General features: G+C 55.3%; 1 protein-coding gene across 1 annotated transcript; it reads left to right on the forward strand.

Annotated features, from left to right (window-relative positions):
• Positions 1-2,422: 2,422 nt before the first annotated feature.
• Positions 2,423-16,697, forward strand: LOC105480560 (inter-alpha-trypsin inhibitor heavy chain 3). Its single transcript, XM_071091898.1, is given in 23 exon segments — positions 2,423-2,572; positions 3,283-3,303; positions 4,163-4,329; positions 4,420-4,524; positions 4,786-4,948; positions 5,500-5,613; positions 6,653-6,778; positions 7,058-7,174; positions 7,441-7,609; positions 8,225-8,350; positions 8,653-8,834; positions 10,017-10,202; positions 10,350-10,489; positions 11,466-11,620; positions 12,345-12,353; positions 12,880-12,993; positions 13,418-13,450; positions 13,707-13,742; positions 13,897-14,010; positions 14,507-14,711; positions 15,337-15,509; positions 15,703-15,814; positions 16,450-16,697. Coding segments are annotated over 23 exon segments (2,790 nt in total). The 5' UTR covers positions 2,423-2,479; the 3' UTR covers positions 16,580-16,697.
• Positions 16,698-20,539: the final 3,842 nt, after the last annotated feature.

The raw sequence follows: 20,539 nt of genomic DNA on the forward strand, positions 1-20,539 counted from the left end.
CCTCACGTAAATGCCTGGAATTACCCCATCAGGGCCCCTCCCTTGGCTTGGCCTTGGGGCCCAGTCAAAATGCAACGTCGCGGGTGCGGGGAGGTGAGCCACACTTTAGAGAGCTCTGAGTGTGAACGCGAACAGGCCTCCACCACTGCTTCCCAGAGGCTTTCTGCTCTTTCTCTGCTAGTTTCTGTCCGGTTTCCACTACAAATGAGGCTCACAAGGGACCAGATAGAACAAAGACTGGTTTTGAGGGCCTGGATCAATAACACCAATGCTGAGCTCAAAGGCTGCCCCAGGCCTGGGAACACAGAGCCCCTAGCAGCAGGCTGTGGGGCGGCCAGCCCACCTTCCCAGGTATCCTGGGGTTCTCCAGGAAGAGCTGTGAGCTGCTAGCTGTCGGGGTCACGCTTGGCAAGGCCTGCCCAATGGGGGCCTCATCTCCCTCTCCTGTAGAATGGAAAGGGGGTGAACCCAAAGATCTCTTAGATTCCGTCTAATTCTAAACTCTGCATGACAACTCTGGTTCCTCCAAGTCCCCAGCCATCCCTTGAGGCCATTTGAGCAGCTCCAGAATCCCTATTTCGAGTTGTCCCTCTCCCCAAACTAACTCCAGGCACTTGGGGATGGGGCAGTGGTCCAGATGAGAGAGGACAGGAGAAGCTCTGCAAGCGGCTGCTGGTCTGTGAGGAGGAGCCATTGGGCAACAGCGCCAGCCACCCAGTGCCAGCAGCCACGGGACTGAAAACATCCCAGGAACCAGGAAATGAGGCCATGGCAGCTCTGCGGGGTCTTCTCTCCACACCCAGGCACCAGCACCTGCTGGGTTTGGCCTCCATCAGACCTGAGTTTGGTGCCTGCTGCCAGTGAGGTTGGTGTAAGGGTTCAGGAGGCCTGAGGGAAACAGGCACCGCCCCACCAGACACCAAGCACAGGCAGCATCTGCCACTTGGCCATCATTTCACGGGCTTGGAAACTCTTTTTTTTTGAGACGGGGGTCTCGTCATGTCACCCAGGCGGGAGCACAGTGGCACGAACACAGTGCTCACTGCAGCCTCGAACGCCTGGGCCCAGGTGATCCTCCAGCCTCAGCCTCCCGAAGAGCTGGGATTACAGGCAAGAGCCATAGTGTCTGGCTGATTTGGCAACTCTCTGTCATTGCTCTGTGGCTTCTGCCTCTTCCAGCCATTAGACCATACCCTCCTCAGGGCTTCCGCTGCCCCGTGGCATCTGCCTTCTGCTTTCTGCCTTCTCAGTTCCTCTGCTCCCAACAACTCTCTCTGCACATATCCCAGTCAGCACTAGAGCTTTCAGCTGAGGCCGCTGCACACCCCATAAGTTAGTTGTCCTGGACCCAGCCATCCTTGTCTACTCCATGCAGTAGTAGGCTGCCCAGTGGGAGGGTCACAGGGTCAGCTTAGCTCAGAGAAGCCATGGCTATGGTGGGCGTGCAACAGCTGCCCTGAAGGGGCTAGGCTGGCAAGGTCCTGGGGCGGCTCAGGAGGTCCCAGCCCCCACTGAGACCAGGTCCTGCCTCTAAAGTTCCTGTTGTTGTGGAAGCTGGAGCCCAGCCTCACTACAGACTTTTAGGGCAATGACTCCCCAAAAGGCTGAGGGCAGCCAAGTCCCTGGCTGGGTCCTGGAAGCACAGAGGGAAACATGACATGGTTCAGCCCCCAGGAGCTCTGGGTGCAGAGGGGGCAGGCAGATCTGAGCACACCAACCTCAACATAAGGTCATGACAAAGCAGGCCCTCAGGGGACTTGGGGCTTGGAGCAGGGATGTCCCATAGTCCTCTAGGGGATGGCGGGGGAAGGGTCCTGGAGGGGAGGCACTGGGGCTGGCAGGGAGATGAAAGATGTGATATGTGCAGAAGGGGAGGGTGTGCTGGTGCAAGAGAGTAAACTCAGAAAAGCAAGCTGGGGTCAGATCACAGAGAGAGCTGGGCTGCTGGGATCATCGTGTGTCCTTTCCCTGGGGCCTTGGGAGCCATAGAAGGGTAGTGAGAGAGGGGCTTCACTGTGGAGGTCCCAGCCTGCAGGTGACAGTCTAGTTTCATGCCCTGGCTGCCTCAAGAAGGGAGGGGCTGCAATCCAGGAGGCCAGAGAGAGGCAGTCCCAGTGGTAGGGATAAGAGGCAACAATGCTGAGCTGCCCTTTGCTCTAAATGCAACCCCACACCCCATCTCCATCACCCACGACAGGAAGTCCCAGGGTCCATTTGTTGGCACACAGCTTCTGCTTTCCTGGGAGCCTCTTCCAAGTCCTCTGGTCTCTCAGGAATGAAGCCCCAACACTGTTGGCAAGACCCACCAGGGCTTCGTCAGACAGACACGTCGAGGGACCGGTCATTCCACCCATGCCCAGCTTCCTGGAGGCCCTTCCTGCCTCCACTCCTCCCACCCCCGCTGCGGGTCACTGACCCTGCTTGGAAAACACCAGGCTTGCTCATATAAGGAGTGTGGGCCAGGCCTGAGTATTCAGCAATGGCATCTGCGTGGTGGCCCTGTCTCATCTTGGCTCTGCTCTCTGGCTTGGCAGCCTCTGGCTTCCCGAGAGGCCCCTTTCTGCTGCTTGGGGTAAGTCTGCCCCCTCTTTGCCATCTGGGTCTTGGTGTAGAATGGGCAAAGACACCATGCTGGGCAAGGCCTCTGAGAGAAGAGGAGTGAAGAGGAGGCAGAGGGCTGGGCACTAAGCCGCTGGGAGTAGTGTGGACACTGAGAGAACTGGGCTCCAGCTGAGGCCTATGCTAACCTGCTGTCTAACCCTGGGAAGGCTCTTAAAACTCCCTGGGCCTCAGCTTCCCCACCTGTCAAAAGAGTGATGCACCATGAACCGTGCACTTCACTGAGGGGCAATGAAAGTTCAAGTCTCAGACGAGTGTAACCTCTACAAAACACTGAGTTGAGCCCTGTGGGGTGTGGCGGGGGTAGGGGTACTCTGGAAGGAGGCCTAAAGGGGCCTGGGGGCGGGGGAAAGGCAGAATGGGAGAGAGAATGAGGTGGGGCAAGTGGGGTGTGAAGAGAGCTCTGGGTTCAGTTCCCCCTGCCCTGCTCTCCTGGTAACCTGGAGACCTGCCCTTCTCTGGGCCTCAGTTTCCCCATCTATTCAGCGTTCTTCCTGCTCTGACATGTGGCACTGGAGGGCCCTATGTCCGGGGGCCACTCAGGTGTGTGGGAGGCAGGGCACCACTGTATCCCTGGTCTCAGCCCAGAGCCTCCCAGGCCATGAGGCCTTGGCGTTGGCCTTGGCTTGATTTCTCTGTTTGTGTTTGTTTTTGTTTTTTCAGAAACGGAGCCTCCCGGAAGGGGTGAGAACTTTCACCGGGGGGTGGGACCCAGTGGGGCAGGGAGGGATGGAGCTGGTTGCCCAACTGCTGAAGGTGTAGGCCATAACAGCAGACTCCTCACAGCTGGCAAACAGCTAACAGCCCCCTGCCCTGGCAGCCTCCAACGGCGCAGGACTCCTGGGAAAGAGCACACCACAGAATGGCAACCTCTCCAACCGCGCAGGATGTAGCCCAAGAGGGCCCCTTACAGGCATCGCTTCCTTCTGCAGACACTTCCTTAGCATTTGCTGGTACCTGGCTCTGTGATGCGGTCCCTGCCACACCCTCACGAAGCATCTTTATATCCCTAGGGGGAGGGGCTGGAACACCTCCCTAGAGCCTCTCAAAATCCAACACCCCTATTGGAAAGAGGGTGTCTGGAGACTTCCCTTGGCACAGGAAATCCGTTCCTTTTTGGGAGACAGAATGAGGCAATTACCTAAAGACCCAGGAGGTGGGCTGGGCTGTGTGCTTGAGGGAGTGTGAGGTGTGGAGGATGAGCAGGAAGAGCCAGGGCAGGTGCTCCAGAGCCAGTGTCCCGGGCATGGCTGGAGCTCAGGGTGACAGGACCCAGGAGGGCAAGCTCTCACTGGCTGCAGCGGTGTGTAAACAGATCGTAGAGTTGAGGAGGCAGGACAAGCATCCAAATAATGGTGGCCGCCAGAACATGGAGACTGGGGACGCCGCCAAGTCTTCCAATGTAGGAGACCTGCAGGATGAGGGTTGCGTGCCGGGCAGGGGCCTCAGAGCCTGCAAAGGAGTTTGCAAGGGAGGTGGCTGGGTTACAAACCTGGTTCTAGAGTGTCCCAGTCTGGCTGATTCTCCACCCACCTCCCCAAAGGTGGCCAATGGCGTCGAGGTCTACAGTACCAAAATCAACTCCAAGGTGACCTCCCGTTTTGCTCACAATGTTGTCACCACAAGAGCGGTCAACCGTGCAGACACAGCCAAGGAGGTTTCCTTTGATGTGGAGCTGCCCAAGACGGCCTTCATCACCAACTTCACCTTGTGGGTACCACCATGGCTGTTGGCTCTGGGCTCGGGAACAGGGGTCTGGCCCAGTGTGATCCCCCCAACCCCAACTCTCTTTCACTGCAGGACCATCGACGGCGTTACCTACCCTGGGAATGTCAAGGAGAAGGAAGTTGCCAAGAAGCAGTATGAAAAGGCTGTATCCCAGGGCAAGACGGCTGGCTTGGTCAAGTAAGCATGGACTCCCAGGCCTTGGGGAGAATGTCTGGGATTCAAGGGCCTTCAGGGCTACAAACAGCAACAACAGTTATTATTATTGTTATAGCAAAACGTGCCCATGATTTTGCCATTATCTCATGTTGAGGCTGAGGCAAGCGAGGCTCAGAACGGTTAGGGATCTCCCTCACCAAAGGGCTGGGCCTGGGGCCGAGGGCCACAGAAGGGTGGGCTCCTGCAGTCTTCGAGGGAGTCACCATCTCGAACCCTGTTCAGGGCCTCTGGGAGGAAGCTGGAGAAGTTCACCGTCTCAGTCAACGTGGCTGCAGGCAGCAAAGTCACCTTCGAACTAACCTACGAGGAGCTCCTGAAGAGGCACAAGGGCAAGTACGAGATGTACCTCAAGGTCCAGCCTAAGCAACTGATCAAACACTTCGAGGTAATCAACCGCCCCTGCAGCCCTGGGGGGACGGCAGCGGGATGCAGGAACTGGCCCATGGGGCAGTCTCAGGCGGGGGTCAAAAACGCAAAAGTTCTGCCTCACCGCATCCCCCTCCCTTGGCTGGGAAGGCTGGAGGAATTCAGTGGTTCTGACCCCAGCATCTAGGGGCGAGGGGAAGAGGCTGGGACGGACTCCACAGATGCAGATTCCCTGCTGGGCCCTCTAGGGCAACAACAGCAAGTGCCTCTGTAAGGCTTCTCACTGGGCACATGGGCATTTTTTCCTACCTCAAAGCTGAAAGCCAAAGGAAAAGCGTCAGTGGTGGAATTTTGTGTGCATATGGCAGGCGGTGGTAACACCTCAGGATCAGCATACTCTTCTCCAAGCCCCTGTGGTCACTTTCCCAGTGGGAGACACCAGGCTTCGCCCTCAGCACTGTCGCAGAGGGTCCCTGCATCACCGCAGACCCATCTCATTCCCATTGGCCTTGTTCTGGGAACTGGCCTCTGTGGTCACTAAGTGACATCTCCTTACTTTGGCCATTTCAGATTGACGTAGACATCTTTGAGCCTCAGGGAATCAGCATGCTGGATGCTGAGGCCTCGTTCATCACCAATGACCTCCTGGGAAGCGCCCTCACCAAGTCCTTCTCAGGGAAAAAGGTGATGTAGACGTCTCTCAGACCTGGCGGGGCAGGGGACAGGAACATTGACCCCAGCAGAACAAGCCTGCAGCCCAGGGCGTAGCTGCTGCAAGCATGCATGTGTTGGGGTGGGGGTGGGGATCAATCTTCAACTATCACCTTCCTCCTTTCCCACTCGGGTTGGGAGCGAGGATGCTGAGGGCAGGGGCTGCTGACAATGACCTACCAGAGGAGCCATTTACAAAGCCTGGTCCCATTCCCCCTTGGGAAATGGACAGGGCAGGGCTTATCTTCCCTGTTTTACAGGCCCAGAGGCTGAGGCCCAAGGGAGTCATTTAGATCTACTGACTCCACAATGAAGGGTGAAAGACTAAAGAGAACTTCATTCTTGGTGCTGGCTGGTTGGCTCCAGTCCCCAAGGCTCCCAGCTGTTCCAGGGGCCTTAATGGCTGTGAACAGTGGGTGAATAAATGTTTGTATAAACAACAAACCAGTCATCCACGACTTCTAGGGCGAGGCCCGAGGGGCACACACTCAGAGGACTGCTGGCTTCTGCAGGACCACATCCTGCCCAGGGACCCTCCTTCTCCCCATTCTCCTCCTTTCTCCCTCCCCTCCTCTTGGCACCCACACAGCAAAATTCCAAACCACCCTACAAGAAATTCCTTTTAATGGGAAGCTACCCCTTTCCTAAGTAGCTTCTCAGTGCTGAGCTCCAAGGTAGGCTGGGCTAATGGGTGTGTGAGGCCAAGACAAAGGGAGCTGGAAGCTGACTCAGACAAGGCCTGTGCCCCGCCAGGAGCCCTGATCTCCAAGGGGAAGAGCAGTGCTCAGAACGGCTGGAGAATGGTAAACAGTGCCTTCCAGTGAGTCCTGGGAGCTGCAGAGCACGCCGCCGGCAGGCAGGGCTGCCCAGGCCTCCAGCTCTTGCTAGCTTCTGTGCTGCTAAGGGCTCCTCCCTGTGAGGCTGCACGTCTGCTCCCTCAGCTAAGGACTGAGATCTGCCAGTGGGCAGGCCCTGGCTGAGCTGAGCAAGGTCTTTCATCTCCATCCCTTAGGGCCATGTGTCTTTCAAGCCCAGCTTAGACCAACAGCGTTCATGCCCAACCTGTACAGACTCCCTCCTCAATGGAGATTTCACCATCACCTATGACGTGAACAGAGAATCTCCTGGCAACGTGCAGGTACCCAGGCTGGCCGATTCATCATCCCGGTGGGGCGAGGGCTGGTGGGGAGAGGCTGCAGCTGCATCTAGTGCCATCACCCTGGGTCCTCAGCCCAAGGCTGTTTTCCTATAGGATATGGGACCGCTGATGGCCTAGAGCCTGGTGCAGCACCCCCTAGAGGGTGGGATAGGAACGTCTTTTTCTTGGGCTGGTAAATGTCTGACTTCTACCTGCAAGAATAGTCAATGTGGTGTTGCTAAAAGGACACTGGCCTCCATCTCTCTCCCCACTTTCCAGATAGTCAATGGCTACTTCGTGCACTTCTTTGCACCGCAAGGCCTTCCAGTGGTGCCTAAGAATGTGGCCTTCGTGATTGATATCAGCGGCTCCATGGCTGGTCGGAAATTAGAGCAGGTAATCAGCCCCAGTGGCACAGCCAGGGCTCGGGGGAGTAGGGAGTAGAGGAGATTTTTTTTTAAGTGGAAAAAGCTGATCCTTGTGGTGAATGAGGAGAAAGGAGACAGGATAAGAGAAGGCTCACGGCCTCTGCCCGCTTCTGTGGCAAGCCTCAGGCAGAGCTCGCTGGTGCAGATGGCGTGGGCTGCACCGCCTGCTGAGCTGAGAAGGGACTTCACTCTCTGCTGCGGCTTCTCCCAGCTCTTTGTCTCTCTCTCCTCCAGACAAAAGAGGCCCTTCTCAGAATCCTGGAAGATATGAAGGAGGAAGACTATCTGAATTTCATCCTGTTCAGTGGAGATGTGTCCACATGGAAAGAGCACTTAGTCCAGGCCACGCCCGAGAACCTCCAGGAGGCCAGGACGTTTGTGAAGAGCATGGAGGATAAAGGAAGTAAGAGCAGAGCCAGAGCCCATGTGCTCTAGTGGTGCCTCCCTCTGTCCCTGAGCAGCCTGCAACCCCCCTGTTAGGGCAGGGACTCTGCTGGTCTGAGGTCCTGAAGATCCGAGCTGGGGTAGAGGTGGAAGTGGATGGTCCTCAGGCTTGAAGACAGGATATCGGTTGTCTTCTCTGTGGTCCAGGGAAACTCATTCTTTCTGTTTCTAATCCATGATCCTGGTATCTCACAAGTCCCAGCAAGATAAGGCCACAGAGAACCCTTCTTCTTGGCCCTGTTTCATATGGAATATGACACATGATGTCTACACACTCCCCTCTCCTCCCAGCAAGAGGGGCTGGGAGTCCGTCCAACTGTTTGCCAAAGGGCTTTCACAATCACCATGTGCTTCTCATCTTCTGGCAACCCTTTCATCCCCATTTGAAAGTGGAAGTTGTTTGTTTGTTCACGCGCTGGTTCATTCATTGTTTGCTGAGTACCACCATGGGCTGGCAGATAGGGTTCTTGGGCACATGAGTGGGGCCGGCTGTCCCAGCCTCCTCCGCTCCAGCCTTTCTGCACACTGGCACCCTGAGGACACCCTCCCACGGTGCTGTCTGTCTGTGTCCCAGTGACCAACATCAATGATGGGCTGCTGAGGGGCATCAGTATGCTGAACAAGGCCCGAGAGGAGCACAGAGTCCCGGAGAGGAGCACCTCCATCGTCATCATGCTGACTGATGGGGATGCCAATGTTGGTGAGGAGCATGGGCATGGCTTTGAGCTAGGGCTGGAGCACTTGGCTGTTGCTCCTGGCTCTGTAGCTGGCTCGTTGGAAAACCTGAGGTAGCTCTTCCCTGGGTTCCCTGTGGTCTGCCTCTCCCTTCCCTCAAGGGCAGGGTCCTGCCTCTCTCTGCCAGGGCTCTCCACCATCTGCCCCACAAGGGCTCCTGGTTGTGACTCCACCAACTCTGCATGTGCAGGAGTCCGGTCTCCCCAGACACAGCTGGTCTAGACCAGCCCCAGCCCTGGGGACTATGAATACCCCTTTCTCCAACAGGTGAGAGCAGACCTGAAAAAATCCAAGAGAATGTGCGGAACGCCATCGGGGGCAAGTTCCCCTTGTATAACCTGGGCTTTGGCAACAATCTGAATTATAACTTCCTGGAGAACATGGCCCTGGAGAACCATGGGTTTGCCCGGCGCATTTATGAGGACTCCGATGCCGATCTGCAGTTGCAGGTACACCTTGTCTTGCACACTTCCGGGCATAAGGAGCTCACTACTTCCTCAGACAGCTGCTCCATAAGGTGACAGTTTTAGTTATTAGGAAGAGCTTCCTCTTGGGTCAAAATCCACCTCTGACTATCTCTTACCCATCAATAAGGATTCTGATTTTGTCCTTGGGCTGCACAACAGGCCTGCTTCTTCAGTAGGATTATCAGAGCAAACATAGGACATCTGGTTCAATATGAATTTCTGATAAATAACGAATTTTTGTAGTGTAAGTATGCCCGAAGTATTGCACAGGACTTCATATTAGTGTACTGTGGCTGCCATCCCTAAGTACCAAGTGGCTTCAATGAGAGAAACATATTGTCTCCCAGTTCCAGAGCCTGGACGTCCTAGATCCATGTGGCAGTGGGTTGTTTCCTTCTGAGGGTTATGAGGGCAGATCTGTTCTAGGCCTCTTTCCTTTTCTCCATGGCTTATCAATGGCTGTCTTCTCCCTGTGTCTGCACACATCTTCCCTCTGGATGGCTGTGTCCAACTCCCCCTTTAATAAGGACATCAATCATATTGGATTGGGGCCCACACTCATGACCTTATTTTGTAGACTCTGTCTCCAAATAAGTTTGAATTTTAGGAGTACACTATTCAACCCATAACAGACATACCTACACTAAAAAATTACTCATTGTTTATTTGACCTTCAGCGTAGCTGCATGTCCTGTCTTTGTATTTGCTGAATCTGGCAGTTTTGTTCCTGCTTTAGGCAGGTAACGGCATCTCCACCTCTGCAGGGCAGCCACCCCATCCCTTTTCTCCTCTGTCTCCGGATCTCTGCGCTCATGTACACATCACCTTCTCATCTGCCTCTCTTTACTTCCTTTTCTCCTTCTTGCTTTCATTCCAATAGACATTCCTTAAATACTTTCTTTGTGCCAAGAACTCTGTCCTTTCATATTTCTTTTTTTAATAGGAAATACTTCTAAAACTGTTGTTTCTAGCCTTCCCTGTGTCTACCTGGGAGCAGGGAGTTGCGGTGGGGTGGCCCCCACAGACTAAAGGATGCAGTCAGGGACAGGCAGAGTGAGCATTAGGAGCCAAGGCGGGCCCAGCCCTGGGGCGCGGATGCCCAGCTGCAGCATCGGTGGGAGCCTGACGTGGGGCTTGAGATGACCGGCCCTGTTTGAACTTCAGGGCTTCTATGAGGAGGTGGCCAACCCACTGCTGACAGGCGTGGAGATGGAGTACCCCGAGAATGCCATCCTGGGCCTCACCCAGAACACTTACCAGCACTTCTATGACGGCTCTGAGATTGTGGTGGCTGGGCGCCTGGTGGGCGAGGACATGAACAGCTTTAAGGCGGATGTGAAGGGCCATGGGGTGAGTGGGGACAGGGCCTGGAAATGTGCTGGGGATGGGGTATCAGCAGTGGTGGGGCTCTGGCCTCGTGAAGGTCCAGGAGTGGTGGCCCCTGAACCTGACCCACCCAGGCCTCCAGCCCCTTGCCTCCTTCCACCCCCACCCCAGGCCGCCAACGACCTGACCTTCACAGAGGAGGTGGACATGAAGGAGATGGAGAAGGCCCTGCAGGAGCGGGACTACATCTTCGGGAATTACATTGAGCGGCTCTGGGCCTATCTCACCATCGAGCAGCTGCTGGAGAAGCGGTGAGCAGAGCCCCAGCCCCCACCTGTGCCTACCCCTGGCTGGGCTCCAACAGAAGGGCACCCCAGTGCGCAGTCCCAGCGGTGCTGCCCTCTTCTTGGCCCAGTCCAGGAACTGTCTGTAGAGCAGCCTGTAAGGAACCCCAGGCCGCCACTCCCCATCCTGGCAGCCCCAAGGCTCAAGCGGGCAAGCTCCGTGGCCAGCAGCCTGGGAGTGCCCTGGGGTAAGGGGGTCCTCAGCATCCTGCTCCCCACACTGGGCATGGCCCAGGGGTGGTGAGACTGAGTGGAACTGAAGGCTGGGATCCCAGTCCTCAGTGTTCAGAGGGCAGAGCTGAGGGTCAACACTGACCCACTGAGAGGGTTGTGTTGGTGTGGGTGGGATTAGCCTGCGAAGCCTTTAGTACACAATCTAGCTGAGTACTCCGCACATGGACACCATTGCGAGTGGCTGTTGTAGCCCCTTATTTTATTTATTTATTTATTTTTGAGATGGGGGTCTCGTTCTGTCACCCAGGCTGGAATGCAATGGCGCGATCTCAGCTCACTACAACCTCCGCCTCCTGGGTTCAAGCAATTCTCCTGCCTCAGCCTCCCGAGTAGCTGGGATTACAGGCATGCACCACCACGCCTGGCTAATTTTTGCATTTTTAGTAAGAGACGGGGTTTCACCATGTTGGCCAGGCTTGTCTCGAACTCCTGACCTCAGGTGATTCACCCGCCTCAGCCTCCTAAAGTGCTGGGATTACAGGTGTGAGCCACCATGCCCAGCCGGCCCTTATGTTTTATACATGGGGAAACCAAGGCCCAGTGAGGAAACAGGGCTTGTTCACATGCCCCAGGGAGTTGTGAGCCAGTCTTCTCTGAGCCCAACTGGGCTGTACCCTGGGGTAGGTGGAGTGGGGATCCCCAGCTGCGTCCAGCGCTCCAGTGCAGGGGAAGCGGGCAGGCTGTCCTCCTGACTGGCCCCTCCTCACAGCAAGAACGCCCATGGTGAGGAGAAGGAGAACCTCACGGCCCAGGCTCTGGACCTGTCCCTCAAGTATCACTTTGTGACTCCACTGACCTCCATGGTGGTGACCAAGCCTGAGGACAACGAGGATGAGAGGGCCATCGCCGACAAGCCTGGGGAAGGTGGGGATAGGGATGGAGGCCGGAACCCGGAGGCCTCCCTCTAGGACCCTGCGCTGGACAGCATCCCTGAGTGTCCAGTGGAGGAGAGGGCCAGGCTGGGGAGACCCAGACCTGCTGAAGTGGGACATCTGAAGGAAAACTGGCCACGGGCTGGGGAGAGTGGGGTGCAGCGTGAAGCAGTCTGTATGGACAGTGGGGTGTGGGGTGAATAGGAGCCTCTGCACCTCTAAAGGGATGTGAGTAAAGGGGCACACTGCTCAGGGGACATTGCAAGGAAAAGGACTGAGGCTGCAGCATGGAAGGGCTTAGTTAGACAAGAAGAAGCATTTCCAATATGAAAGTTAGGCCTGGAGCAGACTACCAGGCACCTAGAGACTGTTAGGGGAAGAGTCCCTGAGAGCTGGAGGCTGGGACCCCTCAACCAGACCCCAGACTGCACTACTCAACGGGGGATCCCAAATGCCCACTGCACCTAGGCACAGGGTGTGTGTGTGGTGGTGGGGGATTGGCATTGGGAGACATGGGAGGCAAAGAGCTTCTGGCTTCCAGGCCTCTGGCTTCCAGGAACTCCTAGTTCCAGGGGACACCCAGTGGGGGAACAGCTGGCTGCTGGGAGGCCCACAGCCTAGGGCTGGTTCGCCAAGCAGCCAGCTCTGGTCCTTGCTCACCAGTGCCCTGTGTCTTCTAATGCATTTCTCCTCTTCCTCCCTCGCTGCACCTGCAGATGCAGAAGGTAAGCTTTAGCCAGCCACTGGGGTGGACATTATGGAAGGGAGACAAGAGAGACTGAGGAGGCCTTTCCAAGCAAGATAGAACCCCCAGCCATGGGGGCACACTTGGGACACCTGGGCTCAGGCCCAGCCCTATTGCCATATCATGACTCTGCCCCTCTCTGAGCCTGAGGATCCCTGTAAGTTAATTGGGAGTGGCTTCCCTTGCCCAGGGAGAGACAAGCAGTATGACAGTATCTGTGACCTGTAAAAATGAGCAATTTAGCATGTCAGTTGTTTATACTTCATTAATCCCGTAGCAACCCTCCGAGAGGGTCCTTTTATGATCCCCATTTTACAATGGGGAAACTGGGGCACAGAGGGGTTAATTTGCTCAGTCTATTTGCTCACAGACTCAGCAGATGGCCAAGCTGGTACTTAGGTCAAGGCAGTCTGGCCCCAGTGCCCATGCTGGGGATTGCTGGGGATCACAGTCCTCTGTGCCTCTCTCTCCACAAAACTGGAACCTCACAGACTCCCTGCCACTAGGCAGGGCCTCCCCAGCCGCTACTGGCCTGCCCCACCTCCATCTATAAGCAGGGCACATTTGGACTGGGCCATCACTTTCCCCTCAGAATAGCCCTGACAAATGTACCGGTGCATGTGAGTACATATATGCATGCGCACGCATATGTGTGTGCCTGTGTGCACGTATGGGTGGGTGTTTACTACTAAGAAGCAACAGACAGCCGTGCGCCTCACTCACCCCAACTAGGCGGTGGGAAGCCCAGGGGTGGGGCAGATGTTTGCTGTAAGCATTACTCAAGAAGCTGATGACTTAATGGCTTGCATCTCAGCCACATCAGAAAGCCCTGCCCCAACATTAAAATCATATCCTATTGCCACCAGTCCCATAAAGGATTTCCCTGGATGTGCCCCATTTCTAAAGCCTAATCTTTGGGGTCACATCTCCACCTGTATCTGCCAGTGTTGGGGCCCAGCAGCACTAAAACAGGCAGAAAGGACAGGGCTGGGGGAGAAGGAACCCCTAGACCCTGCTCAGGACTGCCCTTTGGCTTCTTTTCAGCCACACCGGTGAGCCCGGCGATGTCCTACCTGAGTGAGTACACGCTGGCGGCTGCCCCTCCGCCCACTGCTTAGAGCCTGCCCCTGCCACGTGTCCCTCCACCGTGGCTACTCACTCAGCCCTCCAGGACGGGCAGATGGACAGTGTGCCCTGAGGAGACTGAGGGGTGGGAGGGCAATGGCATTAGAGAGCAGGAAGGGGAGGGACATGAGCTGAACGCCCATGGAGGTCGTCGGGCACCTCCCAGGGCCACTTGCTTAGCTCAGCCCCTCTCTCCTTGTATCTGCAGCCAGCTACCAGCCTCCTCAAAACCCCTACTACTACGGTGAGTCCCTGGCTGCTCCTGGGGAAGGCTCAGGGGCTTGGGCATGTGCTCCTGCCTGTCTTGGAGTTGAGTCCATGGAGGCCAGAAGGCTGGGGGAGGCCCCAGGTATGATGAGAGGCCCCGGGAGTCAGCCCCTTCTCTAATGTGTCACCAGTGGATGGGGACCCCCACTTCATCATCCAAGTTCCAGAGAAAGACGATGCCCTCTGCTTCAACATCAATGAAGCCCCAGGCACCGTACTGTGCCTTGTTCAGGACCCAGTCACAGGTGAAGCTTGTGGGCGAGGGCCGGGGCCAGGAGGCTCTTCCTGGGAGGGCTTGGGTGCCACCAGGTAGGCACATGGACCAGGTTTTCACTCTGCCCAGTAAGGCATCGTCTTCACATGCAGAGAAACCCCTGGGGGTGGGGAGTGCCCAGGGCCACAGGCTCACTCAGCCCCGCATGCTAGCACTATTGGGAGATGATTAGAGTGAATGGGCCGCCTGGGCCTAGGGTAGGACCCAGCCTGTGTCTGGGGAATAGTTTTTCTCTGAACAACACTCCCTGGCCCAGGCAAGGGGCAGACCCACAATGTTCCAGCATGACCCAAACCTAGAGTGTCTAGGAAACAACAGGCTTGGGCTCTGAAGTCCTGGTCTCTCTTGTGGCCCCCACTCTGCTGCCCTAGCTCAGCTAGTCTGGTTGAAGAGGAAGGCACACCCCTAAAGGCAATCTGGACTCAGAGTTCTTGCTGGTCTCTCTCCCTGCCCCATCCCTCTGGCAGGCCTCACAGTTAACGGGCAGATCGTCGGTGACAAGAGAAGCAGCCCTGACTCCAAGACCAGAAAGACTTACTTTGGAAAACTGGGCATTGCCAATGCTCAGATGGATTTCCAGGTGGAGGTGACAACGGAGAAAATCACCCTGTGGAACAGGGCCGTGCCGAGCACTTTCAGCTGGCTGGACACAGTCACGGTCACGCAGGATGGGTAAGCTCCCCTACAAGGTCTCCAACGTGGACTACAGGCTGAGGGTCTAAGGAGGTTCTTGAGGGATTTAGACAAATCCCAGGACAGGAGACCCATGGAGGTCACAGGAAAGATCAGAGGCCCCAGAATCCAGTCTCCTGCCACAGGGGAGGGTGACCATAGTGGCCCCCAACCAAACCCTGGGGCCCTGTCAGAGCCAGAATTGGTAGCTGCATAGTTCAGCTGGTTGGGTGAAGGCATTAGGTGATAATGGCCGCCTTTTGCCTCTTCTGTAGCTGCTCATCTTCTTAGCTCTCTTGTCTTCAGATCCCCCACAGTCTCCCACTGAGGCTCAGAGAAGGTGTGAAGCCTGCCCAGTGTCATTCAGGAAGTCAGTGACTGACCTGGGGCTGGACCACAGGCCTCCAAACTCATAGGCCAGCCATCTCTTTCCCACTTATAGACACACAAGGATCCACTCACGGGAGGGGAGACAGTGTGCATGAGGCAACCTTTTTCCAACACTCCTGAGATAGTTTCTAGAGTCTGTGGGCCCTCAGGTGCCTTGTACACAAGATACCCTTGAGTCAGATGCCCAGTGTCACAGACACTGGCCCCACAGCCACTTTCTGGCCTCCTTTTGTAGGCTATCCATGATGATCAACAGGAAGAAGAACATGGTGGTCTCCTTTGGAGATGGGGTTACCTTTGTGGTCGTCCTACACCAGGTGTGGAAGAAACATCCTGTCCACCGTGACTTTCTAGGCTTCTATGTGGTGGACAGTGACCGGATGTCAGCACAGACGCATGGGCTGCTGGGTATGAAGTGTTCAGACTGCAGGCTGTTCAGGCCTGAGAGCAGCATGGGAAAGAAATACACAAGGCCTTCCTAGCCATCCCGTACCCAGCTTACAACACCCCATTCAGCCCTTGCATAAACCCTAAAAGGCCAGTGGCCACATTGCCCGTGGCAATGGCCAGGGTCTGACAGCATGAATGTTTTTCTTACCAGGGCAATTCTTCCAACCCTTTGACTTTAAAGTCTCTGACATCCGGCCAGGCTCTGACCCCACAAAGCCAGATGCCACATTGGTGGTGAAGAACCATCAGCTGACTGTCACTAGGTGAGGAGACTTCTCCAACACCCTCACCTGCTCAGCAAGGTGGAGGAGGAAGGAGCCCCCGCTGCCCAGGCACATTAGTCTGGTGGGCTTTTGTCTTCTGTGGGGTACCCTTGTTTCTCTTTGAGGTCTTGGCCCCTACCAGGCTCTTCCTAATCAAGAAAAAGCCCAAACTTGGCTTCTGAGAAAGAATAATCATGTAACTTCATTCTTTTTTTTTTTGAGATGGAGTCTCACTGTGTCTCCCAGGCTGGAGTGCAGTGGCGTGATCTTGGCTCACTGCAAGCTCCGCCTCCCGGGTTCACGCCATTCTCCCGCCTCAGCCTCCCAAGTAGCTGAGACTACAGGCGCCCGCCACCACGCCCGGCTAGTTTTTTGTATTTTTAGTAGAGACGGGGTTTCACCATGTTAGCCAGGATAGTCTCGATCTCCTGACCTCGTGATCCACCCGCCTCGGCCTCCCAAAGTGCTGGGATTACAGGCTTGAGCCACCGCGCCCGGCCATGACTTCATTCTTGACCAAAGAATTCTGGGCTGTTAGAATTGCCAACTTCCCACCCTTTTTCAATCTCAGGTCGGAGAGCCTGGCACCCATCTTCCCCACCCCAAGTATTGCAGCATTTCTCCTCTTTCCCCAGAGGCTCCCAGAAAGATTACAGAAAGGATGCCAGCATTGGCACGAAGGTTGTCTGCTGGTTCGTCCACAACAACGGAGAAGGGCTGATTGATGGTGTCCACACCGACTACATTGTCCCCAACCTGTTTTGAGTAGACACGCCAGCTCCTGTTGGGATGGATGGCCCAGATTTTGTGGCATCTGGAACCTGGGCACAGAGAGGGGCCTGTGGGAGGGGCTGGGAAAATAAAGTCCAAGGTTGAGACCAGACAGTTGCCAGCCTCTACATGCTTTCATGAGCCTCTGCTCCAGGGAACAGGCAGCTGGGACCCATGGCAGCTCAAAAAAGGGGATGGTTAGCAGGAAGGCAACTTCTTGGGCCTCTCCACTGACACAGCTGAGAGACAGAGTTGGTTGGACTGGAACTTTAGGGAGTCAAATGTATGACAGCTTGGGGGAAAAATAAAGAACTGACTCTGAAGGAAAGGGGCTCTGAGAAGTCAGGAAGGGTTGAATGTATTTCAGTATCCAGGAAAGTCATAAGATAAGTAAATGGTCCCAGCTCAGGAGCTCCAATCAGGACCTTTAGAAGTAGATAATACTCCAGTGCAGACACAGCCCACATCTAAATGGGGATGTCAGCCACCCTTCCATCTATCCATCCATCTACCCACCATCCATCCACCCATCCCTCCACCCATCCATCCATTCATCCACCCACCCACCCATTCACCATTCCACCATCTGTTCACCCATGCATCCACTCATCCATCTGTCTGTTCCTCTACCATGCATGCATCCACCCATCAACCTATCTATCCATCCCTCTGACCATCTGTCCATTCATCCATTCATCCCCCAGCTACCTATTCATCATCCAACTATGCATCTGTCCACCCATCCATCCTACCATCTGTCCATCTCTCCATTTGTCCATCCATCCATCCATCCATCCATCCAACCATCAATTCACCCACCCATCCACCCATGTACCCATCCATCAATTCAGCAGATAAACACAATACCCTGGGCCACGATCTGGGGGTACAGTTGAGTAATCCAGTTCCTATTTTCATGAGTGCTCAAGTTTGTCTTCAGCTGGGCCAGGCATCTCTGGGATCCTCTGATTGTACCTTATGATGACCACTTGTCGTATCCTCCCAATGAGTCTGTGGTGGGGTAGAGGGTCAGAGAGAGGTTCCTGGACAAGGGGCTTTGAGACCTCTCCAGTCTGGACAACTCTCTCCCACCTGGACACCTGCAATTGCCACTTCCTGAGTCTCCCTGCTTCCTCTACTGCTTCCCATAGAGAGCTTTTTACAGAGCAGATGTGATCACCACTCGCAGACTAAATCCCTACAAATGACATCTTCCATCCTTGGCTCTTGGAACCATGACCAAGGTCCCTCCTATGGACTCTCTAGCTTCCCCTCGTACACTAGGTGCTTCCCTTACTTTCTGGGTTCCAGACACACAGGCTGCTCTCAACTGTGCAAACATAACCCGTCCTGCCCACATCCTTTGCCTCTGCTGTTCTCTCTGCCTGGGGGTGGGGAGGGGGTAAGGGCATGCTGGGCAGAGAGTATCATGTTAGAGGATGCAGTGAGTGGCTTTGCCTGATGTCAGAGCAGGGGGCACAATAAGACTGGAGGAGGTTGGAATCAGACTGGGGAGTGCCACAAATGTCAGTGGGGCATGGCATGTGGCCTTGGGGACATGAAAGGAAGTTGTCCTGCCTCCCAGTGCAGGGGTCCCTGGAGAGAGGACTAGAGGCCATGAAGGACAGTCCAGGGGCAAATGTTTGTCATCAGAGGAGTCCCCCAGGTGGCTCCAGGGTGCTAATGGCAGGCCGGTGCTTGTTGTTGCTCTAGGGAGGGGGCCACATAGCCATGGCTCCCATCTTGAAGGCCTCCTCATAGCCCCAGGGTGAATGTGGCAGAGGGCCAGGCTAGGCAGGTTAAAAGGGCCCAGGCCTAAGAAAGGACCCCTCCATAGTGGGCGAGTCCCCTCATCCTGTTCAAGCCTGGGTTGATTGAGGAGCCATATAGCTATTACTATTATTATTTTCCTTGAGATGGGGTCTCACTCCCATTGCCCAGGCTGCAGTCGTACAGTGGTATGATCACAGCTCACTGCAGCCTCGACTTCTCAAGCTCAGGTGATCCTCCCACTTCAGCCTCCAGAGTAACTGGGACTACAGGCATGTGCAATCAAACCTGGCTAATTTTTGTATTATTTGCAGAGACAGGGTTTTGCCATGTTGTTCAGGCTGATCTTGAACTCCTGGGCTCAAGCGATCTGCTCACTTCGGCCTCCCAAAGTGCTGGGATTATAGGTGTGAGCCACTGCCCCCGGCCCACATAGCTTTAAAACAGTCATCTTGAGGTCAGTTTCCACATCTATGAAATGGGGAGAAGGATCCTGCCAGGCGAAGGGTGTGAAAAGGCGTCCTCGTTATGGTTTCTGGTCCTCCTCAGGTGTCTCCAGGAAGACAGCTCCAGTAGCAGTCACGTGAACAGGTTGGGAGGCAGGAGTCGGCTACGCTTAACCCATAGGCCAGGAGGCCATCTATGCAGGCAGAAGCTAGGTAGACTCTGCCTTCTCCCCATTCCACGTCACCCTGGTCCCTCCTGTCCCTGTTCGGCCCTCCGTCCCCTTTCAGGGTAGAAGCCATGCTCTGTGGTGAGGTGTGCACCACCTGTGCTGGCCCCCCTCTCCTTCCACCTCATCCCACAGCATCTCCTTCCGTCATCTTCCCCAAACTTAGCACACAGTGTCCTGGCTCCAGGCCTGGACGCATGCTGTTCCTACCACCTGGTGTCCTTGCCCTCCTTTTCCACTAGGCTAACTTCTCTCCATTTTTCAAATCTCAGCCCCCACATTGCCTCCAGGAAGCCTTCCCTGCCACCCCCAGGCTTCCTGATCATCCCCATGTCTCCCTCTGGGCTCCCGCAGCACCTGGTTATTTTCTGGGGGGCAGTTACCACCACAGGCATTGCGTGTGCCATGGTGCCCAGTGTGCCCACAGTACTCAGTCAGGGCCTGGTCCAAGCTGGAAAGCACTTGCTGGATGAAAGAGTGAAGAGCATGGGCCTATTTTCAACTGTCACAGAGAACACCTGCCCTGCAGGTGCTGGCAGTGCCAGAAAATCAACTGTGACTCCTCTGCTGTTGCACAAATTCAGCAGCCAGTCCAGGGGGTCATGTCCCAGAGGGTGAGCTTGGGGTGGCACACCTCTCTCATCCCTGTATGACAGGGCTAGCCCCACAGCAAATCCCCCTGAGCTGCTGTCATGTCACACAGCCCTGGCCTGAGCCCCCTGGAACAACCTTTACAAAGCGACTCTGCCTGAGCTGCCTATCTGCCAAGGAGGCTCGATGGGGAGGCAGCAATGCAGGGGGGAGCGTTTCTGTGCCGCTGGTGACCCCTCTCACCAGCCTGTACTTTGACCCTTTTAGAAAGACCCATTGAGCAAATACCCTCTTCTAGCTCAAGAGCTGAGAAAGGACGTTTCCCTGATGTCTGGTGTTTTTAGCAAGCAAATGAGCTCAGTTTCTGCTTTACCTTGACTTCCAGGAAGCTCACAGCAAAGCCCTGTGCTCCGTCACTGCTGCAGCTTCCCCTACCCTGATGTCCCTGAGTTCACAATCCTGCTTGGCTCTTTTACCCGTACACTCATAGATTTTGGTTTTATTCTCTTTAAGCTTTTTATTGGTGAGCCATAGACTCATATCCTTTTTTCAGAAGTAGGTGGGGTAATAGTAATTTTTGTTTCTTCTCTGAGACAGGGTCTTGCTCTGCTGCCCAGACTGGAATGCAGTGGCATAATCACAGCTCTCTGCAGCCATGACCTCCCAGGCTCAAGCAATCCTCCAACCTCAGTCTCCCAAGTAGCTGGGACTACAGGCATGTACCACCATGCCAGCTAACTTGTATTTTTTGTAGAGATGGAGTTTCATCATGTTGCCCGGGTTGGTCTCAAATTCCTGGACTCAATCGATCCTCCCGCCTTGGCCTCTCAAAGTGCTGGGATTACAGGTGTGAGCCACTACACCCAGCCATAAATTTTTTAAAGTATACGTTGCCCATACAGGAATTGGTGGAATCTTTG

This window comes from Macaca nemestrina, chromosome 2 (assembly GCF_043159975.1).
Source record: "Macaca nemestrina isolate mMacNem1 chromosome 2, mMacNem.hap1, whole genome shotgun sequence".
Classification (NCBI taxonomy): Eukaryota; Metazoa; Chordata; class Mammalia; order Primates; family Cercopithecidae; genus Macaca; species Macaca nemestrina.